Below are 22,703 nucleotides of genomic sequence, written 5' to 3'. Positions count from 1 at the left end.
TATAAGGGAAGACGTTGATTTATCAACAAAAGAAACTAATATCAACAAACATAAAACTCGATTGATCACTGATGGACGAATGATATCCTGTCGGCTTCTTCGTCGCATTGAACTCTTCGCTGTTTGGTGGCGTTCATCATATCAAAGACACAACTGACCTTGCTTGACCCAATCTGGCAACCTGACGATTCATCGGTATTCTATGGGTATTATCTCTATATTCTCCCTCCCGATATTGTAACCACAAGTTCCTCTTTACCCACTGATAGTTATAATTTTCTGCCCACCATATGTTAACAATTCTGCCTGCCCACTTCCAAAAATGCATTACCCACACCCACTCCCCACAATATTAAGTCAAATTTTTCTCCCTCCCACTGATTAAATTAAATTTTGCCTGCCCACAGAAAAACGTTCGCGAACACCTTTTTGCACGAACAGCTTCGTTGACTGCACCTGTTTAGTACAAAACTTCTGAAGGAAATATTGACATGTAACTATTTTGAAAGGTTGGGCATGTGGGCATCTATGAAATTACATCACCTTCACGAATTTCACTCTGAGGACGGGTGTTACACTGAAACATGTTGGCTGTCACGTGATTAACACTACAACTATTCGAGGTAGCTTGATAGCTAAACAACAAACAATTTTTTTTGGTAAAAACGTTTGCTCAATCCACTTTTGGTGAAAAAAGTTTGCTGGTAAACAAATATTCCTTCTAGCGCTCTGAAAAAAGACAAACTGCTGAAATGATTGTGTAAAAAATATTCCTTTTCATACCATTTTCTATAGCCTACAAATTACAAATGGGTAGCCCGTAGCCCATGCTGACACCCCTCGTAATAAAGTGTTTCGTTCCTAATATTCGATCGTTCACCTTTGACCTTTGTGATTAAAATTTGTTGCGCATTTATTTAGCGCATTTCAACATGGCGGCGATTGAGTCTCGGGTTTTGGAAGTCGACAACAGCCAGAAAGAACCAATAAAACCTGTAGACAGAGAAAAGGTAAGGCGATATTGCTAAGATACTAGATACAACAAATGGCAGCGAACAGACTGGTATTATCTGTTGTCGTTCAGCTTTTTAGTTCCCCCAGTATCATCGACTTGACGAAGCACATGTCCATTTGCGTTTTTCATTTGTGAAAAAAACGGGTAATACAGTACACTCGGTGTTGAGGGACGGTGACTATACACGGCAGTGGTTGATAAACAAATGTGTATTTTTTTACGGAGTGGTTCGTGTACCCGCTAAAGAATATCTTAACATACAAAACTATTGACCTGGACCTCAACGTGCAACAGAATGCACAGACACAAACCATAAACAACAGCACATACTGACGATGAAGTTCTCCAGCGTAATTTGTTCACCCATAATAGTGACGCTGTGCTGTAACCGATGAATTTCTCGTCTCTTTCATCCTAAAGTGTACGTTATAGATTTCCTAGAACATAAACAAGTTGTGAAATGCAGAAATTAACAACTTTCCTTTCGTAGGTGTATTTTTCTTGCCCGAGTTCGGCATATGGCTTCACCAAATAGCACCATTTCTAGATGTTTCGACACTGCTTCCTTCCGGCCCCAATAAATAATAGACGTTACGGCCCTGGTATAAATGATAGTACAGTAATGTTCATATCTAGTACTTGCGCAACAAAGGTACAGCTTAATTAAAACATTGTTTTTGTCGGGCATTTTGAAAATTCATGAAAATAACACAGCAAATTAGCACTTACACTTTTAGCACAATGCAAGATCAGTGTACACTTTCCCCTAGTGTCAAAACACTCACAAGAATTGAAATGGTAATGAGTGCATTCTGAATGATACAAAAATTAATCACCATGTAGAGAAATCTATCACTAGCACAGGCAATTAAAAACAATGGTAATATTTTGAGCAATTTCAGTGGTTATTAAAGTTCACAAACTTTAATTTGGATTTAATTTAGAAAATTTTATTTATCACTATTAGTGAAAATAGCTGAACTATCTGTCTACATAAATTACCATTATATTCTGACTAACTAATTGATACATGCAACTCGCCATGGAAACATCTTCTAACAAACTACAAGTATCCAAAACTGAAATGTATTACCCTGCAATCAAAAACTCAACGTATAAAGAACCAGTTTAATTGTTATTTAATGATACAACGTTAAAACTACTGTTTTGTTTGATGACATAAACTGCTACATTTTTTTTCCTAATTCATTACACAACTCACCATAAAAACACCTTCCAACAAACTTACAAATGTGCATTTGAACCCTAACCGAACCTGAAATGTAATAGAAGCGTGTTGTGTCAGTGGGCCATACATGTCTACTTGCACAGGTGTCAATCAACCTCCAGGGATGTACTGTGTTTATGCCTTGCATTGTGTTAAAATAAAAGTATTTGCTGCATTATGTCCATGAAATTTTATTTTAGACTATGCTTTACTTTAATTTTTCAGACATGCCCTCTTTTGCTGAGAGTTTTCTGTAGTCATAATAACCATCATAGACTAGGAGAATATGCTAGGGGGAATGTGCCTGCAAATGAATTACAGATATATACATGGTAAGTAATAACTGTGTTATCAATTATACTTCACTTTTCAGACAAAATTAACCTTTGAAGGGAAGCACAAATTTTAAATGACATAATATTACCAAACTCTTGATCAAATGCTAGTATGTAGTCATTGGCCCAAAATTATATAGAAAAATGCATGAAAAACTGGTGAAATGTTGCACCAACAAATTATTATTACACTTGTAGGGTTAAACCTAAATTCCGTGTTTTGTGACTATCTAATGATGAACATTTTACTTCAGACAGGATTCAAATATTACATGATTCATAGAGTAGCAGGGTTCTCCCCAGAAAAAATGCATAGCGCCGGGGCTAATTTGCATAATAATTTGCATATGATTTACATATCTTTCCTTCATTGATTAACAGAACTTATTTACAATTATGAATATTAGTGAGCTCAGTCACAGGGCAAATATTTTTTTTAATGGAATCAACACATTATGTTTCACAATTTAGAAGAGTTTGAAACATTCTCGAAATACAAATGCTACAGACTAAAAACAAACACAAATACATTATTGTTGCAATTTAATTGTTTTGTAAAACGTTGAAGGAAACGCATTCAAAACGTTAAGCCAGATTTATGTTCACGAATCTCATAATTTTATTCACTCCAAAAACATTCTCCTTCAAAAAATCGATCACGTAATTAATTGACGTATTGTTGTAATTTATTATTTGTACCATCAACTTCTAAAACGTTTACAATTACAGTAATGAGCGAACAAATGAAGCTTCAAAACGATCATCAAAGTTACGACGTGACATAACTTACTTGGCCATGTTATACACCAGTTATAGCAATAATTCCTCAACAAATTTTACTTCTTTTTTTTTGATATGAAATGTAAGTAAAATCCGACTTATTTTTATCGGGAGCGATTATTTTTGATCACTTGATCGCTTCGGTAAAAAAAAACAGACCCGCCATGATGTTTGTGAAACATTAGCATGTGTCCTTTGACCCGATGGGTCAAGAATTCCATTAACCAATCAAAATGCCGCATGGTAATGCCGGTAGAACCCGAAGTTTTCCGAATGGTAGTGATCATAAAAATTACATTGCGGAAGTAAAGCGATGTCGTAGCACGATGTGTTGGCATCGATTTCAATTGAAAACTGCATGACAGCTTTCGAAAGAGGTGATTTGCAATTTTTAAAAGGTAAATTAGGTCTTGAAAGAAGAGTTTTTACATGATTCGCAATGATAACAGTTCAAATGTATTTTACCAAATCACGCAATAAACACGTTGTTTTTTTCTTGAGTAGCGTGAACTGATCGTGAACTCCGATTTGACCATGTTATATCGAGGTGGAATTGATTTTGAAATAATTTTAGCTTTCAATCTAAAGACTGTGTCTATCGCAGAAAGTATTTACTTACAAACAAAGAGGTGCTAATTCCACAAATTTGACTAGCCGCTACGTATCGTGTGACTAGGTCTATTGTTTATAAATTATAATCCACGACTGGCAGGATGCATGTCGGTCGGTACATAATTATACCAACAATCAGACAATAGTCCTCGTCGGAAGCATTTCCGTGGTGGTCACTAATTTTGAGTGACGGTCGGGGCCGACCGGCGTGGCGAACAAAGCTTTTTCACATCTGATATTGGCATGTCAAATATGAAATCAAGCGCCGAGGTGGGAACACATAGCGCCGAGGTCCCAAGTGAAGCGCCGAGATTCACAGGTATAGCGCCGCGGACCTCGGCGCTAAAAAGCCCTGGGGAGAACCCTGAGTAGTGATGGTATAGTGTGTGAGCAAGATGAACCACAGTCTGACTTCACTTATTTCATTTGATTTCAGGCTGGATGCCACTCTCAAGGAATTGTCCAGTCTAGTAAAAGAAGTCAATCCAGATGCTAGACGGAAAGGCACGTTTTTTGATTTTGCAATTGTATTCCCTGACTTCAGAAGACAAGGATTCAGAATCAGAGAAGTTGGAACCACATGTTCTGGGAGAAAAGGTGCTGATGATGCTGTGACATTGGGAAATTCTCAATTCAAAATTGGTGATTACTTGGATATCGCTATTACCATTCCAGGACGAGGCCCTCCACAAAATAGAAGAGACAATAGACCCTTTTAGTTTTTAATTTCTGGTAGTTTTTTTTGGCAAAGCTATTGGTGCAGTTTTGTATGTAGTGATGTTTTTTTAGCATTTCCTGGAACAAGTAAAAGATATAATCTGGGCTTCACTGTTGCAGTTTTCATCATGAGAACATGATCAGGTTTGGTTTAGTGTTCATAAGTACATTCAAAAAATTCTGTAAATGAATAATTGCTTTCTTTTGCAACCAACAAATACTATAATCCAACGTTCTTGGAGCAGCAAATACATAACTTGTTACGAAGTAATTTTTCACCCGGTGTCAAATTCTGTTGCATCATTTATTCACTGTTTTATTTTCACTGTTAAGTAAAATCCACTAAATTAAATCTTTGTGAACATATAAAATAACAACCAAATTTACTGTTTCCTTGACAAATTTGTGAAATTAAAAACACAGTGAATATGCTCGAAACATTAAAATAGTTATATTAAATGTCAGCAAAAATAAATGGTTTTACAGTATTTGAGTTTTTTTAAAACAGTGCAGTGTGTAGCTCTCTAAGTTTTTGTTGCAGCAGTAAAGATCACATAGTTTCGACATGTCAGATGTGTAGTTTACGCTTTACTTTTAATAAAGTTAAACTGATTTCTTTCTTATAAATGGTATGATCTATTTCAAAATTCATTTTAATGATGCAACATGGCCCTAATGAGGAAAATGTATACATGTTGTGCACATCAAGACACTACATGTATTTAGGATTTTTATTGTGATGCCCGTCTTAACACAAATATGAGAATAAAGTCGTTTGCTAGTGTTATTGGACAGTGAAGTTGTAGAGAAAACATGTCTTGACACCACAGCCCATGTTACCGGTAGTTCAATAGTAAACAAATAAACAAGTCAGCCATTTTGAGTCATAAGGCCAGCCTTTTTTTATTCCCAGTTTCTCAATAAAGATAAAAATAATTTTTTTTAGTAATTTTTTGCACTTACAATTCGGTGGGCGTGAGAAATTACGCTGAAATAAAATTTAATTTTTATTTCATTTTCGGCTCCTGTTCATTCGGTCGGTTTGCAAAACAAGGGATAAAAGTCTGGCTTAACATTTGGTAGGCATAAATTGTGAATGCACTTAATCAATGTGTGTCAGGCATGAATCACGAACAGCATTTGGTCATTTGAATACAATCTGAAAAGAAAGACGACTATCCCAAGATGTGGGCAAAGTTGGATCGGCTGAGACATGTTCTACATACAGGTACACACACACAAAATGGAAGTCTATGAAGTCAAGTTTTTTGACTACATCTGAATGAGGATTAAAAAAAAGGCCTGCATAATAATAATAGAGGGTGCTTGTACATGTGATATTGTTTGTGAAGGACAATCTTGTTCAAACTTGTACTTGGTGCCATTGATTATTAATGTAGATTTTCCTTTTTGACATGCCTGGGGAAAGATATGTCTGTAGTCTTGCACATTTACTTATAAGGGGACCGCTCAATCCCATGGATTGCACCACGTGCTCATGGGTAATTAATTCTGCCTCCGTCCACTAAGTAATGAATGCTTATTATGTTCGCTTACTCAAACTACATTAGCCGCCATTTTAAACTCAAGATTTTTACTTGTCATGGCACGTTTCGACCGAAAACAACATTTATACATCAAAAGCTCAACCAGATGAGTGTATTCGTTAGCGTACATATTCATGCCCCCATGGAAATGTATTTGGAATCACAGCCTGATCTCTAAACATCGTAAATGGCATATTTCACGGAGCTCCCACCATGTCAGCGGCTTGGTTGGGATTAGCATACTAATTGCGGTGGCTCAGCATTCTCTGGGGTTGCACCAGTGCATCATGGGTATTTTAATTTGTATGGTCCACCCAGTTGTTTACTTGGTACACAGCTGTTATCATTTCAACCAAAAGTGTTAATTCTGTAAGCTAACATTATGCATTATGCTATTATCCGATTTGAAAGGACTTATTGAATAGCTTTGTTCAACGCTTTGGGTCCTCATGATCTTTTGAAAGCAACTTTCTTACTTGCATAATGGAGCTCCTTATTTAGTTCTGTGCTTGCACGAAACAGCACATTGTCATAAATAATTGTGGTTTATTTGAATGACCTACACAATGTAGTTATCGCACAGTACAACGTTTACCATAATGTGTCTTGTCGGCTAGACAATAATGACGTCAATAACGTGTGAAAAAAAAGGCGCCAACAAATTAGAAAACACAAAAAAACTGGCACGGGCATACTCGCCTGCTAGACGCCCAATATACACGAATATGTGTGAGATTCGTACATTGCAAAAAGTTCATGAACATGGACAATGTTGTTGGTCACATTTGTGCTTTTGAAATTGTCATAATAAATTTGAGACATATTGTCAGGACGTATTTGTTGACGAGCCCCTCGAACGAACCTCTCTGTTATCATGACCAACCAGAGGCATCAAGTCTACTAATGAAATAAACCACAGCAACTGTGAATGTCTTTTCTTTCAGCGCATAAACTAAGTTATTGGAATGTTTACGCACAGTCCCAGTCTCGTGCACACTTCAGCTCGTGTCATCTGCACATGCTCGACGTATTTTTCCTTTTATACACCCAGAGCCGCAGTTTAAAGGGTAGATGCAGGAATGAGAATTTTCCGTGGATTTCTAAGCCCTAGGGATCGATTTTCTGAAACGTCTAAATCCAAAGAGAAAATTTTAGGGGGGGGGGGGGTAAGAATACAAATCTTGTTCATTCACTGGAAGTAAACACGCTGTTGGGTCATTGTTGTCGGCTGCAAGAGGCCTGTATCAGTGTATGGTCGAAGGAGGACAATTCGCGATGTCTCCAATGCAGAATGTTTGCGACTCTTTTCATCAGTGCAATCGTAAAATCTGAAGTGTTCGAAGTAATATATAACGATTAACATGATTGGCTGGGTTTGCTCTGATGGGCCAATCGGTGAAGAGCTTTCATTTTTCTTTTCACCAATGGCGCCATTTTATTGTTTTAATGGATCGTTGTTTACAGGGTTGTTTACAAGTTTCATGCAGCGATAATGGTGAAATTGGTTACAAAAGATAACGAGTCAGCTGTGCAAAATATTGATAAAGACATTAGGAACAAATTCATTGGGCATGGCTTGACAAGGAAGTGATGACTGCGCGAATCGGGACTACGGTTCTCGGACCCTGGCTACTTTACTTTCAGCTGAAAATTAAAACTCTCATTCTCATCCCTGTAGATGGAACCCGTAGCAAGGATGCAACACATGAAGTCCATAAATAGATGTAAAGTTTGGATATTAAACCATAGATTACTTGCAAATTTGCTTGTGATCACAGTATCTAGTAAAACAATAAAAATGGTGAACAGAAACAACCGACATTGTTTTTGAATTTGTGCAAATTATGTTTAATACGTATCGGATTACAACCAAAAGTTGTATTTAGTTATTTTCATGTTTGTCAAACTTGCAGTCATATACCCAACTAATTTATTAAGAGATTCATCCCTTTATTATACACTTTATCAAATACCGATATTCCAGTAGATTTCATAGCTCTCTCAGATGTAGAGTTGTAGCCCATTTGTCGAACAAACTCAACAGTATTTTAATCTCGTTCTACACAAACTGCTATTCCCATACCACCACCGACACACAATGCAGCGACACCTTTCTTTCCTCCACTGGATTTCAATGCGTGTAGTAGCGTTACAAAGATACGTGTGCCAGAAGCTCCAATGGGATGTCCCAAGGCAATGGCGCCACCACGGACATTAACCTAAAGAAATAAGAAAACCTTATTAAACATAAGTGGAATGATGCAACAACACATAGAAGATGCTTACCTATGCTAGATTTCAAGGATCATAGCAACACAGAGCCAGAGTTTAGGCTTTATACACATGTAAGTATTGGCATCACAAAAAGAACATGTGTGCCAAGTTTTGAAAACTTTGGCGAACATTCTCTGGTAGTTGTATTGTAAACATGTGTAAACCTTTTGTTCCTTAAAAATACCATGTCATGTCACGTGCATTACATAAGAAACCTGTGTTCTAAATTTGAATTACCTAGCTATTACTCCTTATAGCCCATTACATGCATTAACACATACTGTGAGTTGCATGTGAAACACATCTGTCATGTCTTGAAGTTCTGGCTATTTTCCCCTCTAGATATATACAAAACATACATAAATTCAAACTGTGATCTTGACCTTGTCATGTGGGTGACAGAGAAAATTTGTGCCAAGTTTGAAGTATGTACCTATTTTGACTTTGAGTTATATTGTATACATACACACACGCATTATGGTATACTGATATTAGCCTATATGAAGGAGTGCTTCAAGGTCTGAGATCTCTACAATGAGTCCAGAATGTAGGTGTATATATATCGGTAAATGACTGTATTGTCATATTTTAGGTAAAAAATCAGAAATATATATACCAGTACACTATAAAATTGAAAATATTCACTGATATTTCCAGTTGAGTAGGAAAAACAGGCATAGTTGTTTTTTAGGAACAATATTTTTACCTTTTCAGGATTAAGATGAAGGTCCTTTACAACAGCCAGTGACTGTGCAGCAAAGGCTTCATTTAATTCATATAAATCCACCTCATCTTTATCCCAACCAGCTTTCTCTAACTGTAATCAAACGTTCAGTATTAAACAGTGATAGTAGTAGCAGCTGAGCACACAATAACTTTAATGCAAGACTTTTTGTTTATCTATGAAAAATAAATCCATTCGTCATCAAAATTTGTAATATAATAGTTGAATGCAATACTAGTATTATCAATGCAATAATAGTATTATAGTGACCAACCAAAAAGTTATATTTCATACTTCTCCACTAATTTCTGCATAAGTTTTTGTTTTTGTGTCACACAAAAATGAACGGTGAGAGATGTCTCACTTTGTGAAAAAAAATCAAAAAAAAAATCAAATGACCAGAAAGGAATCATGCAGTAAAACAAATGTCCTCAAAAAGCTCATCCCATTAAAAAAAGACAACTGACCAGAAACAGCTCCATGGAAGAATAAAAGAATAAACTCCTGCATGATGAGGGAATTGAATACATAAATATAGCACTGCTGTCAAAGCAATTTGATCCACAATATTGACAGGGGGCACCTATGTTTTAAGTTTCATTGACATATGCAGAAAAGTTCTTGAGTTAATACTAAAATAGCTAAAATTGTTATGCAAATTAGATTATTAATAACATTTGTTAACTGAAAAATAATCAGATCTGGATATTATCACAGTGCATCTATGTTTCATCAGTTTTTGATGTATCACTTGATATACAACTAATTATTGGCTACTTTTCATGCAAATTAGGTAATTAATATGCAATGTTTTCCACCATATTTCTAATCAGGTCTGTGTATTACCCCAATGCATCTATATATATGTTGAACGGTTCTTGAGAAATCAGATAAATTGCTGAAAATTGGCTCATTATTATGCAAATAAAATCATTAATATGCATGGATGTGAACCAAAAACTAATCAGGTCTGTGCATTATCTACCCCGGTATATACCAAGTTTCATGAAAACCCAAACAGAAGTTTTTGAAATACTGATGGAACAGCAATACAGAGAGGGTAACCACAAAGATGCCCAATGTGTGCTTTGCATATTGGAGTCTAAAATACAAATGATCATGTCTTAGTTGACCAAATTTATAAATTAAATATTTTTGATATAATACCTTAACCTCATCCTATACTTACAGCTTTCTTGACAGCTGGTATTGGTCCAGTACCCATAATAGCAGGATCTACTCCGGCTTGTGCCCAAGACACTATCCTTGCCAATGGTTTCAAACCACGTTTACTGGCCTCGGATTGTTTCATTAAGACCACTGCACCTGCCCCGTCATTAATCCCTGCAGTTTAAAAAAATAAAACACTTCTGAGTACACTGAATTTCAATAAACCATGAGTATTTTTATATAAAACATTTATTGAATTTTTTGAATTCAAAAGATGGTTAAAGACAACTTGAACTACTGACACTGACAAACCCTTAGAATGACAAAGACCCATCATAACAAATTCCCGATACCTGAACAAGAATATATTGGATACTAAACTATAGTGACAAAATTACTTATAATATTTTAAAATATATGCAAACATTTTTGTATTCTTTGATGGAATTTATGTTCTGATTGATTTGCAATGGGTGCAAATCAGATACAGAAACTCAATGGCATGGGTTTTATCAAAGTCACTGTACCAAATGTTGAACTTGACAAAACATGCATAAGATACCGAATTTTCAAAAAAAAAAAATGGCTGCCAGTGCATGTGCATATGTCCCAGATGAAGTGCCAGGCACATGCAAAGAATGAACAGATTTGGTCCACAGGGTTCTGAAATATGATGAGAATAGATGGATTATAATTATAGATCCTTGTTTTGAACTTCGTTACATGCTATTTTCATACATGTGTATTATTCAAAATATGTGTATCTATCAAGTAAATAGTGTTTGTTTACATACACATAATTTGTATGGCCAGAGGTGAGTATGAAAATAATTGTCTTGTGTTCTTGATTATCACCTCCAACAGCGCCCTCTGTAGTCAGATCCATGATTATCTTACCTGAAGCGTTTCCAGCAGTCACAGTTCCAGTTCCATCTTTGATGAAAGCTGGTCTTAACTTAGTTAAACCTTCCATTGTACAACCTGCACGGGGGAATTCATCTTGAGTTACTTCTGTTGAGCCCTTCCTAGACGTTATTGTAACTGGTATTATTTCTTCCTTGAATAAATAATTTTTTTGTGATTCTTCTGTTGTTTTTTGTGACTTCAATGCAAACTCGTCCTGCTTTTCTCGTGTAATATCCCATTGTTTGGCAACATTTTCAGCTAACAGGAAATAACACATCAATAATTAGTTTTTAAGAGCATGCATAATTTTTTTAATCTCAATATTGCTCTATATACAATTAATGTTTTGCTTTCAAAAAATTAATATTTGCAATTATTAAATCATGCAAGATGTTACACCTTACTCCATCAGTTACACTTTACAGTAATGCTCACAGCTAGTTTATTAATCAATGATTTTTTTTTGATTTTTTTTAATTTTAATTTTTCAAAAAAAAAATTACTACTGTGATAAACAATAGATAAATTGACTCCAAATATATTTACACATTGGAAATCTATAGGATTTAAAAAAACAAACAGATATCAAACATCCAGTTACATGCATTTACACTATTGTTACCAGTATTTTCTGTGATTGACTCACATTTAACAATTATGGACATCATGTACAGGGGCATTAACTATCAATATTTTTTTTGTATTATGCAGATTAATGGGCAAGCCAAATTACAGATGGGAGTGAGTGTAAGTTACAGTCATCCTGCAGAAACCCACTCCTCTCTGGAACAATTAGAACACATTGACTAAAGACAGAAACACGCAATCAGGCTTTTAGCCAGACATTTGTTCACCTGTTAATTTTAACAGACACTCCAGATTTTAGACAGATACAAAACTTGATTTGACAAATTGATTTGACAATTGAAAACCATTTTTACTGAATAACCACAAATAACCAATAACCAACAAAAAGACTACAAGTGACTACAGACTAGTAACTACAATCTTGCATTTCGACATTGATTTCCAGCTATAACCTTGGTAACAACACATTGGACCAAAAGTTTCTTCTGACTGGATGCTGCAATCCAAACCATGAGCCTAGCAAGTGGGCAAGTGGGCAATATGTGCTTGTTTTGTACTATTGAGTGTACAGCCAACCATGAAAATCAGACCAATAATCTTCCTGATGCAGGGTAGGCATGCTAGCTAATTAAGTCTGATTATATATCATCTCAGTAAGCTGAGTATGCTAATCAACTCACCAGTAATTCCCATGTGATATTTATTTATTGCACATGTTAATCCATCACTCATCATGCTGTCTGCTAATCCTACATCACCAAACTTTAAACCATTTCTCACATGTATACAGTGTGGTGCCTAAAACAATTAAATACAAAAATTATACATTTGAATAATACTATAATATGTATATATGCACTCTCTGCATGTCCTATATATGACAATCAATTTACTAAGACAGGATGATTTATAAATAGTTTGGCATACCCATTTTACATCAATGAATTGAAATATATACATTATGTAAGCAAATTGGGGTCACTATTGACAATTCACTCAATAAGTACAATTTCAGAAAACCCATCAATTCTAAGTCAAAATGGCCATAATTCTGTACACTTGAAAACTGATGTTGTACATATTCATATCTCCTCTATTATGGTCAGTCACTAAACTGACAAAATTTATGAATTGAATCATGGATGAATTTATTCGCAATTTATTGTTCATAGGTTCAAATTATGTGTTTAGTCTCCATGTATTAGTCTAGTGTTCAAATTATGTGTTTAGTCTCCATGTGTTAGTCTAGTGTTCAAATTATGTGTTTAGTCTCCAAGTATTAGTCTAGTGTTCAAATTATGTGTTTAAGTCTCCATGTATTAGTCTAGTGTTCAAATTATGTGTTTAGTCTCCATGTATTAGTCTAGTGTTCAAATTATGTGTTTAGTCTCCATGTATTAGTCTAGTGTTCAAATTATGTGTTTAGTCTCCATGTATTAGTCTAGTGTTCAAATTATGTGTTTAGTCTCCATGTATTAGTCTAGTGTTCAAATTATGTGTTTAGTCTTTATGTATTAGTCTAGTGGTCAAATTATGTGTTTAGTCTCCATGTATTAGTCTAGTGTTCAAATTATGTGTTCAGTCCCATGTATTAGTCTAGTGTTCAAATTATGTGTTCAGTCTCCATGTATTAGTCTAGTGTTCAAATTATGTGTTCAGTCTCCATGTATTAGTCTAGTGTTCAAATTATGTGTTTAGTCTCCATGTATTAGTCTAGTGTTCAAATTATGTGTTTAGTCTCTATGTATTAGTCTAGTGTTCAAATTATGTGTTCAGTCTCCATGTATTAGTCTAGTGTTCAAATTATGTGTTCAGTCCCATGTATTAGTCTAGTGTTCAAATTATGTGTTCAGTCTCCATGTATTAGTCTAGTGTTCAAATTATGTGTTCAGTCTCCATGTATTAGTCTAGTGTTCAAATTATGTGTTTAGTCTCCATGTATTAGTCTAGTGTTCAAATTATGTGTTCAGTCTCCATGTATTAGTCTAGTGTTCAAATTATGTGTTCAGTCCCATGTATTAGTCTAGTGTTCAAATTATGTGTTTAGTCTATATGTATTAGTCTAGTGTTCAAATTATGTGTTCAGTCTCCATGTATTAGTCTAGTGTTCAAATTATGTGTTCAGTCCCATGTATTAGTCTAGTGTTCAAATTATGTGTTTAGTCTCTATGTATTAGTCTAGTGTTCAAATTATGTGTTCAGTCTCCATGTATTAGTCTAGTGTTCAAATTATGTGTTCAGTCCCATGTATTAGTCTAGTGTTCAAATTATGTGTTCAGTCTCCATGTATTAGTCTAGTGTTCAAATTATGTGTTCAGTCTCCATGTATTAGTCTAGTGTTCAAATTATGTGTTCAGTCTCCATGTATTAGTCTAGTGTTCAAATTATGTGTTCAGTCTCCATGTATTAGTCTAGTGTTCAAATTATGTGTTTAGTCTCCATGTATTAGTCTAGTGTTCAAATTATGTGTTTAGTCTCTATGTATTAGTCTAGTGTTCAAATTATGTGTTCAGTCTCCATGTATTAGTCTAGTGTTCAAATTATGTGTTTAGTCTCCATGTATTAGTCTAGTGTTCAAATTATGTGTTTAGTCTCCATGTATTAGTCTAGTGTTCAAATTATGTGTTCAGTCTCCATGTATTAGTCTAGTGTTCAAATTATGTGTTTAGTCTCTATGTATTAGTCTAGTGTTCAAATTATGTGTTCAGTCTCCATGTATTAGTCTAGTGTTCAAATTATGTGTTTAGTCTCCATGTATTAGTCTAGTGTTCAAATTATGTGTTTAGTCTCCATGTATTAGTCTAGTGTTCAAATTATGTGTTCAGTCTCCATGTATTAGTCCAGTGTTCAAATTATGTGTTTAGTCTTTATGTATTAGTCTAGTGTTCAAATTATGTGTTCAGTCTCCATGTATTAGTCTAGTGTTCAAATTATGTGTTCAGTCTCCATGTATTAGTCTAGTGTTCAAATTATGTGTTCAGTCTCCATGTATTAGTCTAGTGTTCAAATTATGTGTTTAGTCTCCATGTATTAGTCTAGTGTTCAAATTATGTGTTCAGTCTTCATGTATTTTTGTTTATTTACTGATTGCAAATTGTACAATGTAATTTACATCTTCACAATTATTTCATGCAAAATTTGCATCAAAAAACTACATTGCATCTCCCAAAATGAAAGTTACAACTTACTTTACTCATGCTTTCTTGACCTCCAGCCACTACGATATTAGAATCTCCTAGTAGAATTGCCTGTGTGCCTAATACAATAGATCTTAGACCTGAACCACACAACATATTGACTACCATTGCTGGCACACTGTGTGGTATACCAGCCTTTATACTGGCCTGCCTTGCTGGATTCTGACCTTGGCCTTTTATAAATAAATGGAGGAAAATTAAAACAAATTAGATAATTGAAATGAAGTCAAAAAATTGAAATAAGTATTCAATGTTATTTTTTTTCTTTTTCAAAACTGCTACTTATAAACATATTTTAAACAATGAATGCTTCATAGTAAATATTTTGAGTGAGAACTGTATTAATGTGTAGAATTTAGTCTGAGTCCAATAATACAGCACTGCAGGGTGAGTTTAATATTGTAATTAGTGATATACCGGGGATATATAGATATACATCGACCACAATCACAAAGAGTTGAGAGTCACTTCCTGAGAGGATGTCACAAATTATGTGAAGTGGAGAGGATATCCAATACCATATTTGCTCTATTAATAATATTAAAATTTAAGCATTTCTGAATGAATTTAACCCACTGACTCACTTTGGATTTTTTAACCATCTACATTGTCTTTTGTAGTGAAACTAGGCTAAAAAATCATAAGTTTTTTATGTACCATATACCAAAACATATTCAGGGTGATTTCCAGAGCATTACAGAGTAGACACAGACTTCACCCCTATACTGTAAAATACTTTATTTTAGCTGGAATTAATTTTCGCTGAAAAGAATTTTTGGGTGTTCTGTATGGAAATTATTTCCCATGATTTTTGACAAGCTGAATGTAAAATATAAGGAAAAATCATTCTTTCAGCAAAAATAGCGAAAATAAAGTATTTTACAGTAATTTTACATAAACAATAGAGTTTGATTATCATAGCAATAAATACACTAAAACTGATTACCATATTATATTGTTATGCAAATTGACCTATAATGTGTAGGATGCCTTGTGACCTAACAAATTGATCCATACACATTCTAATCATGGTGTGAAACCTGTATTACAACTACACTGTACATTACCTCCTGTTAGTACTTGACCCAGTATAACCTCTGAGACTTCATCAGCTTTGACCTGTGACCTCTGAAGGGCTTCTTTGATGACAATGGCTCCCAAATCTTGGGCAGTTTGTGACTGCAATGCTCCATTGAAAGATCCTAGTAAAACAGTGATATAGTATAACTCACTGATGGTCACACAACCACATATCAGTGTTAACCCATTCTAAAACGGGAAGGGGGGCGGGCAGTTTTGGTTAAAAGAAACTTTGCACTGTATAATATTTTTATAAAGAATTTTATGATTAGAGTATGCAACTTTTATAACTATGGATGGTGATGTGATGAAGATTTCACGAGAAGTGAACTCTTGTAATTTGTGAATGTTTGAAAGAGATCCTCTTCCAAGATTATTAGTGCATTCAAAATGCAAAATGTGCATATTATATGATTTACAAATAAGCACAGACACTACCAAAAACAGTGAAATTAACATGAATCAGTTATTTTTTTGGCTCACTTGTTTTTGCCATTTTATGACTATCACATCATGTATGAATGCCTTTTTCAAACGTGTGTGATCTTCTGTACATATCATACACCTAATCTTATGATCCTTGATGTGAATAACACAAGAACCTGAAAATAATAGCAAATTTGAAATGGACAATGAGACAATCATCTTTTAAACAATCTGATAAACTACACGACTACATATACTAGGCTTAGCAACAATAAAATAAATCGACATGAACATGGCGTCTGCTTTACATTCCATATTCGTCTGCTACATTACTTCCGGGTTGTCATCCTAAACATAGAGTCGTATATAAACGTGTATACAATTGAATTTGATTATTTTATGCATTGGCAACGTTGATCACCAAGTTCTTCGTTGTGATCAGACCCTTCAATGAACCGACGATTATTAATAAATTACAGTTATTATAAGCACTGCTATGATGTTGAGACGCAAATGGCCATTCTTTCTTTACGGTACTGATTTGAATACAAATTACAATCACTGTGAAACATAATCATATCACGCCTTGTTTTGTCGATCCACAAATCGGGATTTTGAATACATTGGAAATGCATAATAGAATAAAATAGAATATTGCTTTATTACAACGTTAAAGAAAATAAACACATGTAGAATGGAATTATGCTATAATAAATATGTAAGAATTGATACGAGCAAGCATAAACATGATATCAACGATCAACTATATATAGAAGGTTTTTAATTAATGAAATTATAATTTTCCTACCTACTGGAGTACGAACGGCTGACGCTATAACCACTGGGTCTGACATCATAGAAGACAGGTTGCACTACGAATAAACTGCAGTGGAAAGTGAATGATGATATATAGACAGCCGATACACGAAGCCAATCAAAATCACTACAGATCGTACGTTGTGAGGTCAGAGGTCACACGATAATATGTGCAATGAGCGAGTTACAGGTGCTGAATTACGTTTAGAGGAGATTGTAGAAAATTTTTGTTTTGTTTAGGTGGTATATCTTATGAATAAAATTCGAGAATTCGAAGGCGAAAAATCATTTGTTTTTTCGAGTGTACGAGCTAGAAATGTGTAAACAAGTCAAAACCATTCAATATTGAGGAACACAGGTATATGCAATTAAAATGTTTTGGCAAACCACAGTCCCTCTCAGATAGAGTGACAGTGGGCAAACACGTTGTTTTTGTTAGACATACAATGGTATTTTTCACATGTTTTCTTATGTTCTTGCTATAGAACGAAACGAAACAAACTAACGGGAACGTACCACGGCACTTCGTAAAATGGTTCATTCCAAAACATAAAATGGCGGCGACCACAACTTAAGAAGTGTGTTTGTTGTCGTTGTGTTTGTCAAGTTCTTATTGTATGTAACGACACTGAAAATTATGGCTGTTATTCTAGAAACAACGCTGGGCGATATCATAGTTGATTTGTATACCGAGGAAAGACCACGATGTAAGTGTAATAACGTTGTATAGTAATAGGTAATAAACTTGTAGTGACAGTGACACATGAAGTGTAAAGTGTGTGTACTACCCACAGTCACTTGGGGGCTGAAAATCAATAAATACTAATTTTCAAAAAAAAAAAATCATCCGCTATACGTATATAAATATTTATATATTTATATACGTATAGAGGATGATTTTTTGGAAAATTAGTATTTATTGATTTTCAGCCCCCAAGTGACTGTGGTACTACCGCCCTGGGCTATTAGTGTGAATGTGTCGTCCATTTGATCCCAAACTGCACACTGCTTTCTTGCACCATGCAGATAATCGTTTTTATCCTGTCTGAGCTCTCATATCACTGCAATACAAACGGTACCATGCATGATTCTGTTTTCTCTGCGTGCACATCCCCACATTTACTGTGAAACATCAGTATATGATATTTCGCACTAAATTTAACGACTGTGAATGATTTACACTGTGGTAATGGGGTAATGTTTATAAATTAACCGTAAATCTGCAATAAGATTATAGACTTAAAGGGCGGTAGTCGTCGTGCTGCACATGTGCGACATTTGTGTTGATAAACATTGATTTTCCCACAATCCAATGGGCTCATCTAATTAAAATCACAAGTACATTGTATGATGTTTGATCTGGGTGCACCCACTTGTACTAATTACCGCCGGTGACTCCTTCGATACCTTCAAATCACAAGTACATTGTATGATGTTTGATGTGGGTGCACCCACTTGTACTAATTACAGCCGGTGACTCCTTCGATACCTTCAAATCACAAGTACATTGTATGATGTTTGATGTGGGTGCACCCACTTGTACTAGTTACAGCCGGTGACTCCTTCGATACCTTCAAATCACCTAAAAAATCTAATTAAATCTTAGTTAATTAAATCTGGCGCAACGACTCACGCCCTTTAAGCGCATTGTATTTGGATTTACATCGAATGAGTGACTGATTTGATTATTTTCAAATTATATCTGCTATTTTTCACATTTAAATTTCTTCGCAACTAGATGCAATAAATAGTGGCTATATCATCAAAAACTAATAATAAACAAAAAATAATAACTAGATTCTCATCTGACGTGAAAACTCCCTGCTCAATATTGGCTTTGATACTTGGTATATGTGTCAAATTTGTTCATTTCATGACACTATCTTTAATTTCTTATTTTTAGCAAACATTTTTGGTAAAAAATGCTATTTTTAACTTCTTGTTGAAAACTACCAACTCAATTGCTTTGATATTTTTTATACATGTTTCTTTGGCGGACCTCTGTCAAATTGCCAAACTAATTTCATTTTTAAGAAAAAGGCTTCACGTTAAATGCGAACAACAATTGATACAATCTTGATACAATCCAGTTTGTTCAAACTATTGAGGCAGTATTGTGGATATTATTGTTAACTCATTACATGTATTTATTTTAATGATACTCTTTATTATTTAGCTGCATTTGATGAAATAAAATTCATTTATTTAGTTAGCGGAGCTACATGTATTTACACCATGATGTTACTTGTTAATCGTGACTAACCACTGCAACAAAAATGACAAGTCATGAATTCTTTTGCAGGTTGCCTTAATTTTCTGAAGCTATGCAAGATAAAATATTACAATTACACTATATTTCATTCTGTACAGGTAAGAAACAGGCTGCCATTTTTTGTTTTCTCTTGGTATTTTAAAATCCATCTCAATAGAAATTTGTCACAAAAACAATGACTTTACATCATTTAACTTTACCAACCCCAGCTAAATGTCCATTTTGTTGATAAAAATACACATGTCAAGTTGTATCTGTGCCTGTTATTGTTATTACATGTTATTACATGTATCTATTACAGGATCCTTGATTCACTTTATTGATTTCTGGATTCATTATTTAGGTAGTTACGCCAGCTTTTCCATCTGTTTCTCTGCTTCACTACTGAAAAAAGGCTTCTGTACATTTGCTGTATGATTCCTGTCGCCCACTTTAATTTGCATGACTTGACTTTTATATTTAGCCTTTGAAAAACACCCAATTGTGTAAGACACAAAATCAGTACCACCCACTTAATTAATATATAATTGTTATTAATTTATTATTAATTATTAAATTACATATTTGTCAACTGACAGGTGATTTAAACACCACAGAATCATGTAGGCTTGTGCTGTTGTTGTACTTCTGTTTACTCTTGACATTATATTTTCAAAGTTGCAGTAAATCAAAGGAGACTTTGAGTAAAATATAATTCACTAGTACCTTTATCGAAAATAGTATGTTTTTTCATTGGGAAGTAAATAGATGAGGTGGGCAACACTTTGTCACATCAAAGAAAACTGATAAAATGTTGCATTATAACTTCGATATTATTGCAGCAGAAATGTGCAATCCGAAATAGTGACTCCAAACAAATTTATTCCTTTGTTGGAATGAACTGTTGTATATGTTTATGGGACTTGTGTGTATCTAGTTAACATCTAAAACCCTTCAAAAATCTATTCAAATTAAACTGAAGCAGTATCAAACGACTTTTGGCTTTGGCAGGTTTGTGGACGTAAAACACCCCTCGCCTTGCTCAGTTTACAAAAGTTAATCTGAAAGTTTTAATGCAAACTCTTTTTCAATAGTTACGTGTTGCTGTAGTTTGATGATTTTAGTTTTTGTGTTGATGACATTCTTTATTCCACAGAGGAATTTCATGGTGCAGACTGGAGATCCTACTTATACTGGTAAAGGAGGACAATCTGTATTTGCGTAAATATTCTTTTTATTTAATTTAGTACATCATTCATGTTATAATAATGTACATTGTACATATGTATGAAATGATTACCATAATCCTTCCATTACCCTGTAATTAAACAATTCTGCATTGAGTGTGCATCGTAGCTAAAACAGTGCGATTCAGTCTCTAGTTTTTCGACTGAGTTTTCTAAAGAAACTGTGAACTGTTGGTAACAGTAGACGTAGTGGCTAGTAGGATAAGTTTTTCATACTTTGGGCCCATGTCTGTTTCTGGAGCCAAATCTCACGCCCGACCGGATCCCTTGTTTCCTTTCCCTGATCCCAGTATCACAAATTTTTGTTTGCTGGGACGGGCAAAGATGGTCGCGTTCATGGAATATTCAGTCAAAAACAATCCACGGCCTGAGAGCAGAGTGGCGACCCTCAACTTTGAGTTTGTGGCCAGCCCACTGGAACGCATTGTTTTGCGCCTCCAGCACTCTGAAGTCTCAAAGGCGAAACGCACCCGCCTCCCAGACCAGCAGACACAGACGTGGGTGGGACACCAAATGGTTACGCAGAATATCCTGTGGTGTCATCTTGCTCTCGTGGCAGGGGCTGCCTCTTTGCAGCGGGATGCTGTTTTGGCTGTTTTCACTGGGTGCTTCACCGCCTCAGTTATGCAGACTGGACCTCCTTCACCCTCTTTCATTTGAGGATGGAAGGAGTAGTCTCGGTGCTTCGGGATCTCACCGACCAGTTGGTACAGGTGAGATCCGCGAGCCAGTTTGGCTTCTGCCAAGGGCAAGTGGAAAGGACCCCAAGCTGAGAAAACGTAACAACCAAAGTCAGCACCCACTGGCAAGAAGTAGCCGGGGGAGGGAAGAGTGGCGGTGTGCCCCCAGGAAGAAGGGATCAGGTGGTGGTCCCCCTCTTCCTCGGCTTCCGGCTGCGACGAGGGGATGTGCATATGTTCGGTGGGAGGCAGAGTCTGAACCTATCGATTTCTACATGCCTTGCGGGGTCTCACCTCGCGGAGGAGAGATAACCCCAATGTAGAACCACTGAATCCACATGTCTCTGTCACACACAGGTTGACCCTGTGTATTCCGGCTGCGATCTCCACCTCCTCTGTCAACATCCCCCAGTTTAGGGCACTACCAGGAAATCCCGCAAAGCAAAATCAATTCGACTGGATAGAGGACCCTGCATTAAGTCTGGGCTTCTACTCACAAGTGTTGGTGGTTCCAAAGACTACAGGTGGCTGTGTTAAGCAGACATAATCAGTATGTGCTTCCTGGAAACGCCGAGTACCGTTTTACTCTGTGCTATATTTCTACTGCTTAGCCTCGCTAGACTTGAGCAATGCTTACCCGCACATACCCATGCATCCAGCAAGTCAGCGACTTCCTCGATTCGTCCATTTGGGCCAAGTAGTCTAGTTCAGGGTGCTCCCTTTCGGGTTATGCACGGTTCCATACCTGTTCACCAGAGTGTTGAAACAGGTGGAGCTGCTGTTGCACCGGGCATCAGTACACATAAACCCGTACCTAAATGACTCATTGCTACACAACCAACAAGGTGTTGTTGGCTGAGCAAGTAAGGCTAACACAGGATTTACTATACCATTTAGCCTTCCTAGTAAATCGAGAAATGTCCCATCCACAGCCAATACAGCGTTTGACTTTCTGGGCATGAAGTTCGACTTGGAGGCGGGCTTGGTACGTTCATCGCAGGCTCGTTACCTAGCACTAAGCAGCCTAGCCAAACGTCTAGTCAACATTCTCGCTGTGTCTCTCCAAGAGCTGATGTGTATCATCGGAATTATAACCTCAGTTTGCAGGGT

General features: G+C 35.7%; 3 protein-coding genes across 3 annotated transcripts in view; 2 read left to right on the top strand and 1 right to left on the bottom strand.

Annotated features, from left to right (window-relative positions):
- The first annotated feature begins 920 nt into the window (after positions 1-920).
- Positions 921-5,479, top strand: LOC100313731 (Sin3A associated protein). The gene is given in 3 exon segments (NM_001168185.1): positions 921-1,010; positions 2,469-2,575; positions 4,407-5,479. Coding segments are annotated over 3 exon segments (468 nt in total). The 5' UTR covers positions 921-932; the 3' UTR covers positions 4,690-5,479.
- A 2,576-nt stretch (positions 5,480-8,055) lies between these two features.
- LOC100367710 (acetyl-CoA acetyltransferase, cytosolic-like) lies at positions 8,056-17,540 on the bottom strand. Its single transcript, XM_002732148.3, has 8 exons — positions 17,408-17,540; positions 16,161-16,295; positions 15,085-15,266; positions 12,577-12,694; positions 11,300-11,566; positions 10,422-10,576; positions 9,215-9,325; positions 8,056-8,453 (listed from the first exon to the last, which is right to left on the bottom strand). Exons 1-8 carry the CDS (start codon positions 17,454-17,456, stop codon positions 8,283-8,285), a joined length of 1,188 nt encoding a protein of 395 aa, XP_002732194.2. The 5' UTR covers positions 17,457-17,540; the 3' UTR covers positions 8,056-8,282.
- A 425-nt stretch (positions 17,541-17,965) lies between these two features.
- The window catches only part of LOC100368924 (peptidyl-prolyl cis-trans isomerase-like 4), a 51,116-nt gene continuing 46,378 nt past the window's right edge, over positions 17,966-22,703 (top strand). Inside the window, exons 1-3 of the mRNA XM_085505373.1 lie at positions 17,966-18,122; positions 19,718-19,785; positions 20,823-20,887. Of these exons, the coding sequence (XP_085361499.1) occupies positions 18,053-18,122; positions 19,718-19,785; positions 20,823-20,887 (203 nt within the window). The 5' untranslated portion in view covers positions 17,966-18,052. The remainder of the gene's footprint in view (positions 18,123-19,717; positions 19,786-20,822; positions 20,888-22,703) is intronic.

Source organism: Saccoglossus kowalevskii, chromosome 11, assembly GCF_978046115.1.
Source record: "Saccoglossus kowalevskii chromosome 11, keSacKowa6.1, whole genome shotgun sequence".
In the NCBI taxonomy this organism is placed as follows: domain Eukaryota; kingdom Metazoa; phylum Hemichordata; class Enteropneusta; family Harrimaniidae; genus Saccoglossus; species Saccoglossus kowalevskii.
Note: the sequence above shows the minus strand (reverse complement) of the source record. Positions and strands in the feature narration are given on the sequence as shown.